We start from the raw sequence: 16,901 nt of genomic DNA, 5'->3' as shown, positions 1-16,901 counted from the left end.
TAAACTTCTATGAATTTCTTAAATAGGTTTTTTTGAGTAATAAAACAACTAAGTTTCTAAAGAATTGTGTAATGCGAGAAAAAAAAAAATCATTAAAAAATGAATAAGAAGAATTACAATAAAAATAAAATCTTTCAAATTCGCTATCTCTTTTGGAAATTCCTTTTCAAGCCCAATTGCACTAGTATTTGATTCAAGTGATTAGAGCAATTTATAAACACGTTTGAGCAATCTCTTCATTGAACACACTAGTCATAACTCATAAGACATACAAGTATACTACAAAGGAAAGCAAGTGATCCCAACACTACCATCTCAAAATTCCTAAAACCATTATCAGCTAACAGGGCAAAACGAAAGTGAATTTAACCCATTTCAAAGTTGAGAGAAGGCTCAAATAGGTGGTGCTATGCAATGGCAGAAAGCTGATGATCACAATCTATTCCATTCATAGTCTCCTCCATATGTAGGGTTTGCATTATTCGCTCCTCTCGAATCCTCTGGCTTTATTGAGTTCGCAAAGGTGTGCCAACCAAGAAGGTATGGCATAATAAACTGTAGTGATAACCAAAAACAAGAGTGAATGAAATAATAGCAAGGTTGTATACAAAGAAGACAAATTACATTTAAGCAAGCAGGAACCATGTTGTGTTGTAGACAAGTCCTTGTTTTTAAGGCTTAAGAAAGTATATTATCATAATGAATAACATATTGAGGTCATCTCGCCAATGAACTCTTAAGCTATTCAAATATTTGGATTCTCTTTGAGTGACAAGCAGCAAAAATCTTTTTAAGATTTGGTGCCTTCTTAAAGCATAACACGTACTCCTTGTTTGGCCAGACAAAAGGAACATAGAAATATTCCAGACCAAGGACGTGTTTGGTTTGGGAGTAAAAAACAAAAGATGGGGATGAAATTTCATGGATGGGCTCCATATGTACACCCAAGAACATGCCGTAAAAAGGTAGAGCTGCTATTACTATCGATGCAAAGCAGTTTCATATATAAGTCAGATATTGAGTGCTAATATTCTTATATGGTAATCAGTCATTTCAGCTGCCATAGGTTTCCGACTGGATTATAATAGAATTTAGCAATGCAAATTTTGACTTGTGAGAGAGAGAGAGATACATTGAAAATTGAGCTCAAAACTGTTAACTCTGCTCTTGAAACAGGGATGTAGATGTTTTCATCGACATTCACAATCCTGTTTTGAACACCTTCAAAAATAACATAACAAAGTCAGAATCGGAGCAAACATAACTGCATATCACTTCATTATAATTTTATATTGTGTGCATCAACATAAAAATGGTAATATATGATACTCTTTAGATAACTACACTAAAGACTGATCACCGTCAAAATATTCCATTGATCTGTGATATTATCAGCTCTTTGCAAATCGCAACATATGTAATGGACCGAATCAAAATGGCAAGAAAATTAAATTAAACAACAAAGGTTCACAAAAGGAAAGAGGATTACTGAGGTTAAACATGTGACCAGAACCATCCGGAAGAGGATCCACCTTCAAAACTTTTCTAACTTTACCTTCATCACTGCACAATATAAAATTTCAGTCCTTTTTTATTGCCAAACCTATAAATACAGCATGCAATTTTTATCACAAGACAAATCAAACAGTAATTAGTGACATTATAATATGTTAATCCAATTAAAAATTCACATTTTATAATAATTAGAATTCAGAAAAGTACAGCATAGAAGTACCTTTTGCCCTTCATAGGATCATGGAAGAATTCACAAGACTCCCTTGCGCCAAGGCTGATCACAGTTCCCATTTCACCCACTGATAAAGAGAACACCTGCAATCAAGCAAACAGGACCAGACATTGTAAACTACAAGAGTAACTCACAAAGTCAACAGAATAATCTATTTTAGTTTCTGAAGATCAAATTCCGAAGTGACAGATATCGTGAAACAGACTCAGCATGTCATTATCCTCAAATTCACCTGCTTTCTAGTCCAATCATACTGGCGCGAAGCAATTGCGGGTGCAAACTGAAGCAGAACATAACCTTCCCTAGATATTTTGAATGCCCCTGACTGCAAAATTTCACCATTATAGTCCACAAAGATTAGAACAGATCCAATGATATAACGACCACCAAAGCCAAAATGAAGCAACATACATCGAGCGGTGCAAATTCCGGAGGCCTAGGAGTGATGGAAAGTGCAGCCTTCCCTTTGTAAATGGAGTGACCAACATAAACCCTAGGTGGCAAAGCTCCACCTGAACACACACACATACAAACATCAAACCAGAATTAGGGGTTAGGGTTTAGGCTTTGTTTTCTCTCTCAGCAAACAAAAACTGTTTAATTGAAGAAAGGGATAGAAAGAGGTACCTGAAGAAGAAGAAGAAGAAGGTGCGGAGGAGGAGAAGGTTTTCTGGTCGAAGAGGTCGGAGTGGCGGCATGTGATGGAGAAGGGCTTTGGAGTAACAGAAGAAAAAGGAAGGAACTTTGGAGAGAGAAAGGAATGGTTCTGAAGGCAGAGAGGATTGGAAGAAGAAGAAGAAGAAGAAGAAAGTGATGAAGGGATTGAGTGTAGCTTCAACTGCAACATCCTTCACTTCTTCACCTTAGCTCCCTGTCTTCTTCTTTCGCGGCTATTTCAATCTCCTTATCATCTTCATTCTCTAATCAAATAATTTCAACACAATATCTTCTTTAATAAATTTATTATTTTATTTTAATATTATTTTCAACCTATATTAAATTACAGAAACATAACATTATCCACGTTAACTTACCTACCCAGCTACATGAACCTTTTTATTGTCCTAAATATAATATCTAATATTTGTATTATTATTGTGGATATCTTTTAGTTGTTATAATAAAGTAGATGCTATATTATGTGGAAATGACTCAAAAGAGCGTTAATACAAATATTACAACGCACATAAAAATAGGGATGAAGGCAGTAAAAAATGTGCAACAAGGTTTAGGCCATGTCGAGTTTTAAGTTTTAGACTAATAATATTATTATTATTACGAGGAGTGCTAGAGCGAGCAACTTTTGTGATTTGTAGCCATTAAATAGCCATCAATAATGATTTTAATGCTATGAGATTGATGTGAAATTTCATCCATGATTTACTTTTCTTTGTTGATTACATGCTGGCTAGAATTTGATAAAGTTGCTGGTCCCCTAGACTTTTTCTAATAATAATAATAATAATAATAATAATAATAATGAGAAGGATTTAAAATGCAACATCGAGTAAGGCTTATACTTTAAATAGAAAATGAATCTTCTCAACTGTTAAAAAAAATTGAAAGAATAAAATATAATTTCTAATATTTTAATATATTAACGACAAGAAATCACATTTTACTCTCTCAATTTCTAAAAAGAAAATTGAGGAATTCATTTTCTTTTAAATCCTTCAATTATTATTATTATTATTTCCAAAATAAACACTCGCAAACATAGTGAGAGTCAACGGATTCTGATGGATCACTTTGCTGCCATTTTATGATGTAGTGCAGTTATTTGTTTTGAGTTTATTCATCCTCTAAATGCTTGGAGTTGAAGAAGAGCTTCCACTGCTCCTAATCTCTCTGAGGGTTTGAAGTGCCATCAAAGTTAATTTGATGAACTCATTCTCCATGTTTTCAATCTTATCAGGAACTTCTTCGGAAACCTGCTGCATCTTTGGGATCTCTCCACTTGTTTCATTGTTCCTATTATTATTATTATTTTCATGATCATAGTTCTCATCATTTGTTGATGGCCCTTCATATAAGGGAAAAAGAATGCTCAGTATTATCTCGCACTCCTTTACAAGCTTATTCACCACATCAATCTTAAAGAATGGTTGGTTCAACACTTGTTGAATGAAAGGCAATCTGTGTAGTGCTCCTGTTCGCTTATCATATTTTTTTATTATCTTCACTAATCCTGCACATACAAACAAATCTCTTATCTGTATTTAATGTATCCATTCAATATACAAAATTAAATCATTTTTTTATTCAATAATACTAATCATTAAAAGGACAATTTTAAAATATAATCTTAACTAACCAAAGATCACTTCAGTAAATAGTAATAACAAAACAAATATTTAGGAGACAATAATTAATGCATATATATAGGATCATGCATATAGGAACATGCATATATTAATAATACCTGTGTAATTGAGCAAGCTATAGTTCTCTAACAAAACCATCTCTCCATGTAGATCCACCATGTCCCTCCCTAATGCCATCAGTTCTGCATCTGAATCCAAATCAATGGCCCTATCAACTCTGTCTTGCAATTCCTGTAATACAAACACCATTAATAGAATGAGTAATAATACAATAATAGAAAGAGTAATAATAATATATAATACATTAATATACCTTCCATTTGATGATGTACTCTTCCTCCTTTTCAACAAAGAAAGCGTTGAACTTGTCAATTTCTGCCAGCAAGAGTTGAAGGAAGTGGTTGACATATCTGGGATCCAAAAACAGCAATTGGTCTCTGGGACAAATAATCTTCAAGAGCTTCTTCAATTCCTTATAACACAAGAACTTGTCACGCCACTCAGGCTGGGTTTGCTCCACCAGCTTTCTCAGTTTCTTCATGAAGTGCATCCTTATTGTTGTTTATATGATAGAGTTCACTCTAATTTAATTTCGTCAACTAGTAAAGATACATATTTGCTTCACCTTGTAACTAATAAATATATACACAACTATATGTCTTGGTTTTCTGGGTTTCCGCGTCGTGTATACCCTCCGAATATTCTTGTTGTAGGTATCGATAGAATATTCAACTTTGAATACACCCCTGTATGTAAGCTAGGTTCTCAAAGGACAAAGTTAATTTTTTTTTTTTTTATATCACAAATTAGATCATTATTCATCTAAAAATTAGTTATAAATTACAAGATTTTTTATAGTTAAAATAAATTTTAATTGTTGACTCTTTTTTATGGTTTTGGTTATTTCTCCATTGGGATACTCGATCATGGACTTGTATATTCCAACAAATTTTATCTGTCTCTTTGGATAGAGGTTGGGGAAGTATCCAACCTAGGAGTAGTGTCCGATGCGTAGAGGAAATGGTCGTTAAGAATATCCCATTAAAAAATCTTGTATTGACTATAAATTAACATATGATAAAAATTTAGGAATAATTATTTTCGTGTTTAATATTATTAGATGATAATTTAATTAAATTTATTAAATTATCTAACAATTATCAACTATTAACTTTATATAAAAATAACTGGATATAAATCTTAACCTTAACGTATATTATATAATACGAATATACGATACATCCGATGTATAGCACTAAATATCCATCAACGCATCAACTATAATGATTAATGGCCGTAGCCGTACGTAGTAGGTTATTTTTAGTAGGTCATTCACAACTCAACTCAATCTCATATATGAAACCCTATTTAAAAATAACCTTAGTCGATTGTATGATTTTTTTTACAGGAATTGTATGATGGTTACGGTAATGGAATCTTCTTCAATAAGTGAAGATATCCCTTGCGCACATCTGATTTTGAATATATAATATAAGAATTTTGCTATACATTTAAATTTAAGTAATTTTTATCAACTCATTTTAATTAAGTTTGTCTAAATTTAATAAAAATTGTTCACAGATATGTACATGAAATCACACCATCCCTTTTTTTTTTCCGAAAAAATAGTACCAAAATTTTTAATTGTCATACACAAATTTTTTAACATTGACACAAAAAAAAAATTTATTTTAACATAAAAAATTTTTAAGATTTTAGACTTAATATTGCACCTTCCTTTTTTTTCTTTTGTTTTTTTCGATTATTTTTCTTTTTTTTGTGTAAAATTTCTGTATTTATTATCAAAAAGAATTGACCAAAAAATAAAATAAAAAGTTGCACGTTTTTTTTATATTTTTCTTAGAGAATAAAATATTAAAAATTATGTGAATATGAAACAAAAAAACTATAAAAACAGAAAGAAAGAGAAGGAAAAATTATTTAAAGAAAATATAAAACAAAAGAATAGCATAGAAATTTTTTTACCACGACATAAAAATTTTTTAATTTTGATCTCGAAACTTCTTAATTACGACACATAAAATATAATGCTGCAGTTTTTTTATTTTTTTTTATTTTTCTTCTTTCTTCGTGCATAATTTTTATATTTTAATTTATAAAGTTATGTGTTTTTCTTTTTAAAATTTTTGTGCTTCTTATTAGAAAAGATAAATCAAAAAATAAAATAAAAAGTTACATATTTTTTTTATTTTTTTTGTTTGAGTTTTTTTAATTTTTTTATCTTTTTAGAGAGTGAAACAATAAAAATGATGAGAGTGTAAAACAAAAAAATTATAAAAATAAGAAGAAGGAGAGAAGGAAAAAAAAGAAAATAGGAGTAGTACTAATTAGAGAAAAATATAAAACAGAAAAATAGCGAGATGAAAAACTAGGAAAATGCAGTATGACTCTAACAAAGTAACAAATTAACCATGTTATTCTTATTAATTATTATATACTCTAATAAATAAATATCAAATTTAAATTATATTACTGTTCCGGCCCAGCCCATCAGGCGTTTTCCCCCAGTCCGAGCGGCCGACTCGATGGGCATGTCGAGCCCGAATCGGGAGGAAGACCGATACCTTTCCCCCTCCAGCCAAGCACATGACAGCTGGGGGGAAAGGAAGCTTCCTGAAAGGCGGGTCTGCTCCTGTGGGACCCGCCCTAGGTACAGAGTATATAAGGGGAGGGCTCAACCACTCCCCCAAGATACGTCACGATTTCCTCACTTTTACTGCCACCTGGTACGACTTTTGACTTGAGCGTCGGAGTCCTTTTTCCAGGTGGCTCCCCCTCATCAAATCATCAGCTCGGGAGGTCACGAAGTCTCAGTCCACACGTGCCAGTACCTATCCAGGAAGACCATCCACGCGCCAGTGACCCAGATCCAAGCTGGTTCTCACCATCACACACTCAAAACATCTCCGACCCGTCCGAGACCCAAAGTCACGAACATTGGCGCCGTTTGTGGGGACTGGCCTGAATGGATTTTTCGTTGGGACCAGTGGAAAGAGAGGATGGAGGTGAGCCACGTGTGGAGGACTTGGTTCACCGAACCAATAGGGTAGCCTTCTTGGCTTCCTCCAGCGAGCGCACAAGATCCCCTCCCCGGCGAGATGATCTCCCCTCCCGTTCCCAGGAAAGGCGTCCCTTTGGAGGAACGGGGAGCGACAGTGCAAGAATAATGCAGGAGTTGTGCCACAGGGTGCAAAACCTGGAGCGGGAGCTAGCAAACAAAGAGCGCTTCCAGCCCACTTCGAGTCAATCTCGTTCCCGATCTCCTCAAAGGAGGGGAAAACCAGGGGAAGAAGCCCCCGGAGAGACCGCTCTAGACGCACGCCGACCTCCCGATCCCAGTCAGAAGGCCAGGGAGAAAGCAGGGAAGTGCCGAGGAGACGGCAAGACCCCAGAATCTACACTCGACCTCTAGTGAGACATACAGAGGAGGAAAACCGAGAAGATAGCAAGGAGAGACTAAGGAGGCGGCGACAACCCGTAATCATGGGGGCAACCCCTTTCCACCACTCCATCCTCGAGGTCCGACTACCGAAACATTTCGACAAGCCAACAAACATGAGGTACGACGGGACCCAGGACCCCTAGGAGCACCTAACGACCTTTGAGGCCAGGATGAACCTGAAAGGTGTGGGTGATAAGGTGCGATGTCGCACCTTCCCCGTGACCTTGGCGGGACCGGAAATCCGCTGGTTTACGCCATCCCTCAAGGCTCTGTGACGACTTTTGCAGATATAACCCGCGCTTTTCTGGCTCAGTTCACCACGCGCATTGCCAAAGCAAAGCACCCAATTAACTTGCTGGGGGTGACGCAAAGAAGCGGGGAACCGACTAGGAAGTATTTTGACGGGTTCAATGATGAATGCCTAGAGATTGACGGCCTGACCGGCTCGATGGCCAGCTTGTGTTTGACAAACGGGCTGTTGAATGAAGACTTCAGGAAATACCTCACCACTAAACCTGTGTAGATAATGCAAGAAATCCAAAATGTGGCTAGAGAGTACATCAACGACGAGGAGTTCAGCCAAGTTGTGGCAGCTAACAAGCGGCAACCCGCCTATCACCCTGCTCGCCAGCCCGGTAACGGGGAAAGGCCTAAGGAGCACTCCAAGGACGGAGGGCCAGCTAAAAGCTTCAAGCCATTCTCCTGGGTAGGAAAGTTCACTAACTACACCCCCTGACGGCCCCGATCGTTAAGCTATACCAGCAGATAGCCGACAAATGCATCTTGTTGAAGCCTCGCCAGCTCAATGACAGAACTGGAGGGAACAAGAATCTCTACTGCGACTACCACAAGGGCTTCGGCAACAAAACCCAAGATTGTTTTGACCTAAAGGACGCCCTGGAGCAGGCGATCCGGGAAGGTAAGCTAGTGGAGTTCTCTCACCTCATAAGATAACCCAGGAGGCAAGAGCGCGACCAATCTGGCGACGACAGGAGCCACACCGTGAAACCAAGGCAAGAGCCCGAAGATGATGACCGTGGCCTCACCATCGTGAATGTCGTAGTTGGGAGGGACGTTGCACCAAGGTCTAAGTCGGCAACAAAGAAAGACGTTCAGGTCTTGGCTATGTCGTCAGCTAACTAAGGACCCTCCCCCAGGAGAATCCCAACGATATCGTTCGGACCGGATGACCAAACAGGAACTAACGCTAAATGCTACAGTGAGCCTATCTACAGTTAAGCCAAGGCTAAATCTATAGCTAAATGAAGAGAAAAAATCAGGAACCTAAATGGCAACCCCCTAGCATCTACCTAACGTTGTTACAAGTCAAACATGCAAATCCAACACTTAATCCAAACAGGCAGGAGCAGGGAAAAGCATGTAAACAGCATATAAGCACACAACAAAGCTAAGAGGCATGAAAGAAAGAAAGGGCTTACCAGAATGATGATGATGATCAAAAGAGACTGGGAGTATCGCAGAGATTTGGAGGGCGATTAGGAATGAAGAATTTCAGAGAATGTGGAAAGGAAAGGAAGAGTGTGTGATAGCAATTTGGGAGTGGGAAACTGAAACGCAAAAGAAATGAAAACTGAACAGTAACTGACGCCTAGAAGCGCGAAAGATAGGGGCAAAATGGACATTTCACTCAGGGTTTAAGCAATTAAGAGCATTAAATGCCCAGCGTGGAGAACGAGGCAACGAATGACATTCCCTCGAAACGATGAAACCCACTCGCGTGTAGGAGGCACACTACGGTACGACTAAAGGAGACCAAAACGTGCCAACAACGACGCCCACGACCATAGCTAGCACGTTGGGGGCACTGTTTCGCCCCAGCCTAGCAGGTGTTTTGCCCCGACCTGAGCGGCCGACCCGACACCTTCCCCCCTCCAGCCAGGCACATGACAGCTAGGGGGAAAGGAAGCTTCCTGGAAGGCGGCTTTGCTCCTGTGGGACCTGCCCTAGGTACAGAGTATATAAGGGCAGGGCCTACCCCTCCCCCAAGGTACGTCACAATTTTCTCATTTTTACTGCCACCTGGTACGGCTTCTGACTTGAACGTCGGAGTCCTTTTTGCAGGTGGCTTCCCCTCATCAAATCATCAGCTCGGGAGGTCATGAAGCCTCAATCCACACGTGCCAGTACCTATCCGGGAAATCCATCCACGCGCCAGTGATCCAGATCCAAGCTGTTTCCACCATCACACACTCAAAGCATCTCCGTTACGTCTGAGACCCGAAGTCACGAACAATTACCATTAATTATATTGCAGGTTGAATATAGTTGAAATCTCGTGCATGTATATTTTGTGAAATCAACGTATTAAAAATTTAAAATATAAAAAATAACTAATATCAAAAAAGAAAAAAAAAGGATTGGATTGGTTTTTGTTCACATTTTGTTTAATTATAATATTATTAATTTTTTAAAGTGTTGTAAAAGAAAAACTGAAAAAATTAAAAATATTTTTTTGGGTGAGTAGACGGGGCTGAGGCCCGAAAAAAATCAAACAACAACCAACAATATTACTTTTACGGTTTCTAAATAAAATTACAAAAAACAGAAAGTGAAAACAAGAATAAAGCCCGATAAAGTGAAAACCCAAATAGATAGAGCCCAACAAAGCAGTGGGCAAAAAATAATAATAGGCCCAAAAGTTGAGTATTCGATGAGAGAGAGAGAGAGAGAAGGAGGGGGAGGGGGGGGGGGGGGGGGGGGGGGGGGGTTATCGTAAATGTGAGCGCATCGGTGTCTTGTTGGTAGCCACACGCTCCATCATCGTCAACGGAAAATCAAAGTGTTTTTCAGTTTCCGATCAAAAGCAAGTTCGTCGAGATGTTAGTACTATTACTACGCACTGCGGCATCTGGTGCTGTCACATATCCATGCAAATGCAAGGCACCACCACTAAGAACAAGAACCCGAACCCTGCTGCATCTTTTCCTTCCAATTCATCCCAACACCAACATCAATTCCACCATCCTTTGTTCTTCATCCTCACTCAATGATGACTCATTTTCTAACCCTAAACCAACAACCAAGGCAAGCCACAACACATTCAGTTACTGTTATTATATTCTTTTCTTTTCTTTTTTATATTTATGTTTATTTTGATGATGCTTAGTTGGGTTACACTCCTCCAGAGGAGCTCTTTGGCCTCGACGTTGAACTCAACCCAAGGTATTGCTTTATGTTACTACATTCCCATGCCATCGATCATTATGAGTCTGAATTTTGGCTTGTGGTGTACTTCATTTTTGTTTATGAAAATCAAACATGATTCATGTTCACTTCATTCAGCACCACAAAGAAAGTTTCTTGCTTTAGGCGTCTGGCCCCTTCTGGCCTGGAGTTTCAGCTTGGAAGTTGATGCTTTCACTTCAGTTTATTAGACAAAATCATCATGTCCTTTTAGTTGATGTGGTGTGGTACTGCAATTAAGTGCAAACTGAAACTGTGTTGACTATCTTCTTATAATAATGCTCACATTGTTTCAATTAGACCAAAATTCATATGGACAACTGAATGTTGTTAAGATACACCATATAAGTGACTTGAGATTAATTTAAAAATTTCATTGCAGCAAAACTAACTCTCAGACACAAGAGCCAAGGTCTTGGTTTGGTCCAAATGGACAGTATATCAAAGAGCTTCCTTGTCCGAGTTGCCGGGGAAGGGGTTATACTCCGTGTACAGAATGTGGAATAGAAAGATCAAGATCAGATTGTCCAAAATGTAACGGAAAGGTATACATTTTTGGGTGTTATACTGTTATATTGTTCTCAGAATAAAGGCAAATTTCAATTTGGTCTTACCAGGATTCAATGACTTGGATAATTTTGATACGCAAAATTTAGTAGTTGAATCAGCCATTCCTTCTTTTGTATCTTATGTGGTTATATACAAGGCTTTTCACTGATTCTCAGTTGGTATTTCGTTAATAGTTGTAGTAGTTGCGAAAAACTAGGATATTAACATCATATTAGTGCAACCATATCTGCTAGTTTTCTCACGTTCTTCCTTTGGTCTTCATGTAAACAGGGTATAGTGACTTGCCACCAGTGCTCTGGAGAATGTGTTATATGGGAAGAATCCATTGATGAGAAACCGTGGGAGAGAGCCCGTTCAATGTAACTTCTGAGAAGCAAACTTCATCTTTTCCAATGTTTTTAAGAATTCTTTTCGTGGCTGCATACATGAGTTATGATGCACATCTCTTAACACTTTCAAACTTTTGTAGTCTAAGGCACAAACACTTGAAAAGCATACTTGATTTACACACAGATCTGGATTGTTGTTTATACAAACCTTTGAATCCTGAAAAATGAATTTATTTTCCAAGTCCTATAGGATGTTTCTTTATGGATTATTTGTTTAATTTTTTCTTTCCAGTTCACCACTTAAAGTGAAGGAAGATGATGAAGTAGACAAGTTAGACATAAAGTTAGATGTGAAGAAAAAATCCAAGCGTGTTTACCAGTCACCATCTCCTGAAGTGGGATTAAAGATTAGTCGTTCATTGAAAGTAAGTTAGCTGCTTACCCTTATGTAACACACTTATATTTGATATAATTTCTTACCATGCATGTTTTTTACACAAAACAAAGAATTGAGCCCATTATCTAGTTCCCTTGATAGATTGATATATACTCCTTTCAGTGTACAATAACTGTCGCTTCGAAACAAATTTTGAGAGCGACATATTGTGGACTAGAGGGATATATGGCAAAAATGGACCTGCACACTCAGAACCCATATACAGATGCAGAGACCGAGAGAAGAACACAACTGTTTAGAAATATTAAAAGCTAAATTCATAAGTAATAAGAATTCTTCTTATCATGTAGGGTTTAGCATCAGTTTGTTTAATTAATTAATTAATTAATTTATTTCTAAGAGACTTTTCTTAACGCAGTTATGAGTTTCTAACAATTTAAATTTCCTGCACTCTCTATCTACATTATGCCTGTCTTCATATGGGAATCTAAAAAGGAGGATTTATAGATGTTGAGATTGCCAATTTAAATGTCCATGTTTAGTTGAATGATTGCAGAGTCTTAATGCGAAAACTGGTCTATTTAGCAACCGAATGAAGATTATCCACCAGGATCCCAAGCTTCAGGCGCAAAGAGTGGCTGCTATTAAGGTTAGCAATACAAGGATTTGTATTTCATTAAAATTTGGTGTCTCAAAATATACCTTCTCTCAATATTAAATATTAATGAATGATTGCCTGCTTGATGTTATATTCCAAAATGTGCGCAGAGATAGAAATAAAAGTATGCATCAAGCGCATGTGTTACTTAACACTTGAGTATTGGCACAAGACTTCATTTCATGCTAGGAGAAAATTGTCCAAGTACTTGATGCACAAGAGTTTTGGCACACTGAAGATTCGTTATAAATAATATTTTCTTTAATAATGGATGCAGAGAGCCAAGGGAACTATTGCAGCAAGAAAGCATACTTCCAAGACTATGAAAGCTTTCTTTAGTGATCCTATAAACCGTCAGAAAAGGAGCATGGCCATGAAGGGTCTGTCTTGTATCCTTGCACTCAATATTGCTGATTTGTGTTCTTTGGATGTCATAATTATTAATCTATCGTGTCTACCTATAATGCAGGAGTGAAATTCTACTGTCAAAATTGTGGACGCGAAGGGCATAGGAGACACTACTGTCCGGAACTCAAGGATTCTTTGGTTGACCGGCGATTCACATGCAAACTATGTGGGGAAAAGGGCCACAACAGAAGAACATGCAACAAGTTAAAGACAAGCCACGGCAATGGTAGAGTTATAAAACACAATAGGTGTAAAATATGTCGCCAATATGGCCATAACCAGAGGACATGCCCTCAAGTTGTTCCCAGCAAAAGAAGGGACACTCTCTTGAATAAAGCATACAAGTGTAGGTTGTGCCACAAAGAGGGACACAATATTAGGACATGTCCTAGCAGAGTTGTTACTGAAAATCCTCAAGATCAGTAGTCTTGAGAAAAAGACACAAGCTTCTCTAGTGATATTTTATTCACGACAGAAATCAGAACTGAAAAAGCTGTGTTTTGCTCATCCTTGTGTGTTCCCAAAAGGGATCCTTGCAGTAATATTGTATGCTAGAGAGAAAAAATGAATCAAAATTCTGACAATAGAGCACTACCCGAAATGCAATGTAGCAGTTGGTTCCTATATTGGGGATAGAAAGAACTTACACAGTGAGATAGTAGAAAGTAGAAACTTTAGCCGTTCCTTCGGAAGGTATAGAAATTGACTTAAAACTTGTTCCTCAACATGATAAATTATCTTACCCATGTCCTTAAATTATCGTCTCCGCTCTAAACATGTTTTTTGTCCCCAATCTCTGTCTTTTCAGTTTTGGGACAGTAATAAATGCTGCTTAAATTTACATAGTTTTGCATCGATATTCAGACAAAAGCAGAACATTGATTTATCTTGAGCGAATACCCCATCCGGCCTCTGACAATTATCTCGAAAGGGCAACGAGGCCCTCAAGAAAAAAAAACACCGAATCCGGCCCCTCATAAATTTTTTTTGGCACAGGGGCCTCGTTGTCCTTTCGAAGTAATTGTCAGGGGCCGGGTTAGGTTTATTTTTTTTGTCAGGGGCCGGGTTGGGGTTTTTTTTTTGTCAGGGGCCTCGTTGTCTTTCGAGGTAATTGTTAGGGGCTGATTTGGATTTTTCTCATTTATCTTTAATTTACCATGAATTGAAACTTGCTGTGCTAAATAAGAAATCAGAAATGCAACTCATAAACATTAAAGTATCTTTTGTTTGACAATGTTGATTTATAAGCAGACTAAGACTAGGTCACAATGTCACTGTGCACATCTTAGCAATTTATTTGACATCTACAGTTATGTTGAGAAAGTATATTTTTTTCTTAACTGTTTCTTAGCTGCTAATAAAAAAGATAACAAAAATAATCAGTCAGAAATGTTGAAAGCACCATTCCACAGCGATGGCATAACAGTTCTGTGATACATTGGCATTTTGCTGCTTTCTCTAGACACTAAGTTAGGTAATCTGTTGATATTGGAAGAAGAACCAAAGTAAGATATACTGTTAGTGTCATTTTTATTAAGAATCCCTCCAATCCCATCACTGCCCTCTTGTGGATATTTCAATTCAACTTCTTCAGCTTCTTCATCTGCAGAATTCAGGTTTCTCTGCATCAGTTCTCTAAACATTGAGGATTTTAGGAGAAGTCCTAATGCTGTTGGGGAAGATGAAGGTGACTTATAGCATGGACTTAAAGGTGCCGCAAACTTGGAAAACTCTTTCTTCTTGGTGATGTCCAATTCGCTTGCAGGGACTGGATGGAAGTTGAAGTTTGATAGCTCGGTGGCTCCTGTGGCTAGGATGGGGTTAGAGGTTGTAAATATCTGAGGGTCTGTGCTCGGCTTTTGATCTTGAGAGGTGGTAGAGTGTACTCCTCCTGGTCTTAGCCATCTGATGTAAGTGCTCAAGTCAAAGTTTGTCACAGCATTTATGCCTCTGTATTCAATTGCAGCAATATCATATGCGCGAGCTGCCTCTTCTTGTGTACCTTTTGGACAAGACATTGAGCACGTGTAAGATATCAGCCCTTTATCTTGACAAGACTAGTCATTATTTGTTTCTTTCTCTTCTTTCTGTCATTCATGTCTTTGGGCACATTGACAGATAAAAGGGAATGGAGAGAAATGGCATAAAAGGTAACAAGGAATTAAGATTGCGAGAACTCACTGTAAGTTCCAAGGTAAAGGTACTTGTTGCCGAACACTCTTCCAATCCTTGCTTCCCATCTTCCATTGTGATGGTGCCTGTAATCAATTTTTATCCTTAGCATCAAATATATGTTTGTAGGCAACGAAAGGTAAAGTTTGATTGCATGAGTTAGAAAATGCTTCTCACCTTGCTACTCCTCTATACTTTGATACACCTCTAGAAAATCCACTGCTTCTTCTGCAATACACACACAGAAAAGGATATAGATTATAGAACTTGGAATATATCAGAAAATTCTTAATGGCAGTATTTCTTGGGGAAATGAGGTTTACCTTCTCAATGAAGCAAGGTATTCTTCTTTGGTTACAGTTTTCATTATCTCAATTTCTTTCTCATAATCTGATACCTGAAAAAATTATCACATGTTAGTTAGGCATGGATATCAATAAGATAACCATAATGAATAAAACATTATTGAAGTGTATATGCTATTGACATACTGGAAAATTGGTGAACGTTGATGTTCCCCAATACTTAAGTGCAGCCAAATCATAAGCTCTAGCAGCAGCTTCTTCATCATTATAAGCTCCTGATTTAACCATGAGCATTTAATCCAAAAGGGTTAATTTTTCTACTCTGTGCAGTTATATCCAAAGAACATATGAAGGAGTAAAAGAGTTGAAGTACTCACCCAAATACACTGTTCCACATCAGCAAAGCAACACATCCAAGTTCAGAAACAGAACCACGATGGAAATGAACAAGGGTGTTAACAATCAGAAAAAAGAACAAAAACAAACAAATACCCAATGAAAGTGAAAAGTAGCTGAGTCCAAGTTTTCAACATCTACCTTGCTTTCCTTTCTTTTTCTGAGTTGGATTCCATGTCCCTTTATCCCATAGATGTGCTTCATACCTTCCAGTCCATCTGTGTCTGCTTCATAAGAAAATATGATCAGCCTCAAATCAGAATTCAGAAAGGAATAAAGGTTAATTTACTATCAAATTGGTCTTTAGTCAGAGTTACATGTGGTACTTGAAAACAAAACATTATAATTTTGATTTTAGTCTTAAGTAAATGACTGTTTTACCCCACAAAAATCAAAATATTAGATGGCTGAAAAGCCAAATTTTCAAATACCATAGGATAATTAACAATTTCTTAGAGATCATTTTGTCCTTAAACCAAGAAAAAAATGTTTATTTTATTGATTTTGAATATTCACATGCCTGCTAACTCCTCTGAACCTTGAGCTTCTCTTCACGGTGCTGGGGGTCGATTGGCCACTCTGTGGTGTCTGTTGGGCTTCCGGCTGTTCACCTTGTTGTTCATTGCCCCCTAACACCGTTAGAGGCAGAGGCAAAGACGAATCTCTTCGTCGCCTTTTGATGCCCTTAGAAGCATTAGCCTCGCTGCCATCCACCATAACGTGTAACCTATTACATCTTGGGTTGAATTCACTCTTCACAGATGCAAGCTCCATTTCACACTGACTCCTAACTTCTAACTTCTTAGCAATCAAATGTCAAGTTGCCAACAACAGACCAAAATTGGAATGAGTTATCAAGTTCAAACTGTGACTTATATATATACATTACCAGAATTTGTTTCATGCTTTTGTTGCCCTTTTGTTGTTT

General features: G+C 37.6%; 4 protein-coding genes across 5 annotated transcripts; 1 reads left to right on the top strand and 3 right to left on the bottom strand.

Annotated features, from left to right (window-relative positions):
* Positions 1 to 210: 210 nt before the first annotated feature.
* LOC112734040 (single-stranded DNA-binding protein WHY1, chloroplastic) lies at positions 211 to 2,787 on the bottom strand. The gene is made up of 7 exons (XM_025783221.3): positions 2,375 to 2,787; positions 2,159 to 2,259; positions 1,980 to 2,072; positions 1,736 to 1,830; positions 1,490 to 1,563; positions 1,133 to 1,221; positions 211 to 555 (listed from the first exon to the last, which is right to left on the bottom strand). The coding sequence occupies exons 1-7, from the start codon at positions 2,592 to 2,594 to the stop codon at positions 433 to 435; spliced, it is 795 nt and encodes a 264-aa protein (XP_025639006.1). The 5' UTR covers positions 2,595 to 2,787; the 3' UTR covers positions 211 to 432.
* A 72-nt stretch (positions 2,788 to 2,859) lies between these two features.
* On the bottom strand, positions 2,860 to 4,727 carry LOC112736070 (SPX domain-containing protein 1). Its single transcript, XM_025785425.3, has 3 exons — positions 4,385 to 4,727; positions 4,170 to 4,302; positions 2,860 to 3,935 (listed from the first exon to the last, which is right to left on the bottom strand). Exons 1-3 carry the CDS (start codon positions 4,619 to 4,621, stop codon positions 3,550 to 3,552), a joined length of 756 nt encoding a protein of 251 aa, XP_025641210.1. The 5' UTR covers positions 4,622 to 4,727; the 3' UTR covers positions 2,860 to 3,549.
* Positions 4,728 to 10,207: 5,480 nt separating this feature from the next.
* On the top strand, positions 10,208 to 13,724 carry LOC112734037 (uncharacterized). Of its 2 annotated transcripts, none has more exons than XR_011880400.1 (8): positions 10,208 to 10,579; positions 10,662 to 10,717; positions 11,121 to 11,283; positions 11,579 to 11,667; positions 11,930 to 12,062; positions 12,591 to 12,683; positions 12,803 to 13,072; positions 13,162 to 13,724. XR_011880400.1 is itself a non-coding variant. In XM_025783218.2 (8 exons), the coding sequence occupies exons 1-8, from the start codon at positions 10,373 to 10,375 to the stop codon at positions 13,524 to 13,526; spliced, it is 1,209 nt and encodes a 402-aa protein (XP_025639003.1). In that variant the 5' UTR covers positions 10,208 to 10,372; the 3' UTR covers positions 13,527 to 13,724. The 2 variants fall into 2 exon arrangements, 1 of the variants encoding a protein (XP_025639003.1); XM_025783218.2 differs by having other exon boundaries at positions 12,970 to 13,072.
* A 583-nt stretch (positions 13,725 to 14,307) lies between these two features.
* On the bottom strand, positions 14,308 to 16,821 carry LOC112734039 (uncharacterized). Its single transcript, XM_025783220.2, has 8 exons — positions 16,494 to 16,821; positions 16,115 to 16,197; positions 15,955 to 15,963; positions 15,764 to 15,852; positions 15,596 to 15,669; positions 15,450 to 15,500; positions 15,282 to 15,358; positions 14,308 to 15,102 (listed from the first exon to the last, which is right to left on the bottom strand). The coding sequence occupies exons 1-8, from the start codon at positions 16,745 to 16,747 to the stop codon at positions 14,480 to 14,482; spliced, it is 1,260 nt and encodes a 419-aa protein (XP_025639005.1). The 5' UTR covers positions 16,748 to 16,821; the 3' UTR covers positions 14,308 to 14,479.
* Between the last annotated feature and the right edge of the window lie 80 nt (positions 16,822 to 16,901).

This window comes from Arachis hypogaea, chromosome 3, assembly GCF_003086295.3.
Source record: "Arachis hypogaea cultivar Tifrunner chromosome 3, arahy.Tifrunner.gnm2.J5K5, whole genome shotgun sequence".
Lineage (NCBI taxonomy): Eukaryota > Viridiplantae > Streptophyta > Magnoliopsida > Fabales > Fabaceae > Arachis > Arachis hypogaea.
The sequence above is the reverse complement of the archived record's forward strand: the minus strand, read 5'-3'. Positions and strand labels throughout refer to the sequence as shown.

Bases quoted from the DNA above. Each gene is read 5' to 3' on its own strand.
- LOC112734040 (XM_025783221.3), bottom strand. From the start codon at position 2,594: ATGTTGCAGTTGAAGCTACACTCAATCCCTTCATCACTTTCTTCTTCT. The intron at 1,564-1,735 runs GTACTTCTATGC...TATATTGTGCAG, and splicing joins GATCCTATGAAGGGCAAAAG to TGATGAAGGTAAAGTTAGAA. The intron at 1,222-1,489 runs GTAATCCTCTTT...TTATTTTTGAAG, and splicing joins TGGTCACATGTTTAACCTCA to GTGTTCAAAACAGGATTGTG.
- LOC112736070 (XM_025785425.3), bottom strand. From the start codon at position 4,621: ATGCACTTCATGAAGAAACTGAGAAAGCTGGTGGAGCAAACCCAGCCT. The intron at 4,303-4,384 runs GTATATTAATGT...TTTGTATTACAG, and splicing joins AGTACATCATCAAATGGAAG to GAATTGCAAGACAGAGTTGA. The intron at 3,936-4,169 runs GTATTATTAATA...TTGTATGTGCAG, and splicing joins TAGCTTGCTCAATTACACAG to GATTAGTGAAGATAATAAAA.
- LOC112734037 (XM_025783218.2), top strand. From the start codon at position 10,373: ATGTTAGTACTATTACTACGCACTGCGGCATCTGGTGCTGTCACATAT. The intron at 12,063-12,590 runs GTAAGTTAGCTG...GAATGATTGCAG, and splicing joins AGATTAGTCGTTCATTGAAA to AGTCTTAATGCGAAAACTGG. The intron at 13,073-13,161 runs GTCTGTCTTGTA...CCTATAATGCAG, and splicing joins AAGGAGCATGGCCATGAAGG to GAGTGAAATTCTACTGTCAA.
- LOC112734039 (XM_025783220.2), bottom strand. From the start codon at position 16,747: ATGGAGCTTGCATCTGTGAAGAGTGAATTCAACCCAAGATGTAATAGG. The intron at 15,501-15,595 runs GTAAACCTCATT...TGTGTATTGCAG, and splicing joins TACCTTGCTTCATTGAGAAG to AAGAAGCAGTGGATTTTCTA. The intron at 15,359-15,449 runs GTGAGAAGCATT...AATTGATTACAG, and splicing joins AAGTATAGAGGAGTAGCAAG to GCACCATCACAATGGAAGAT.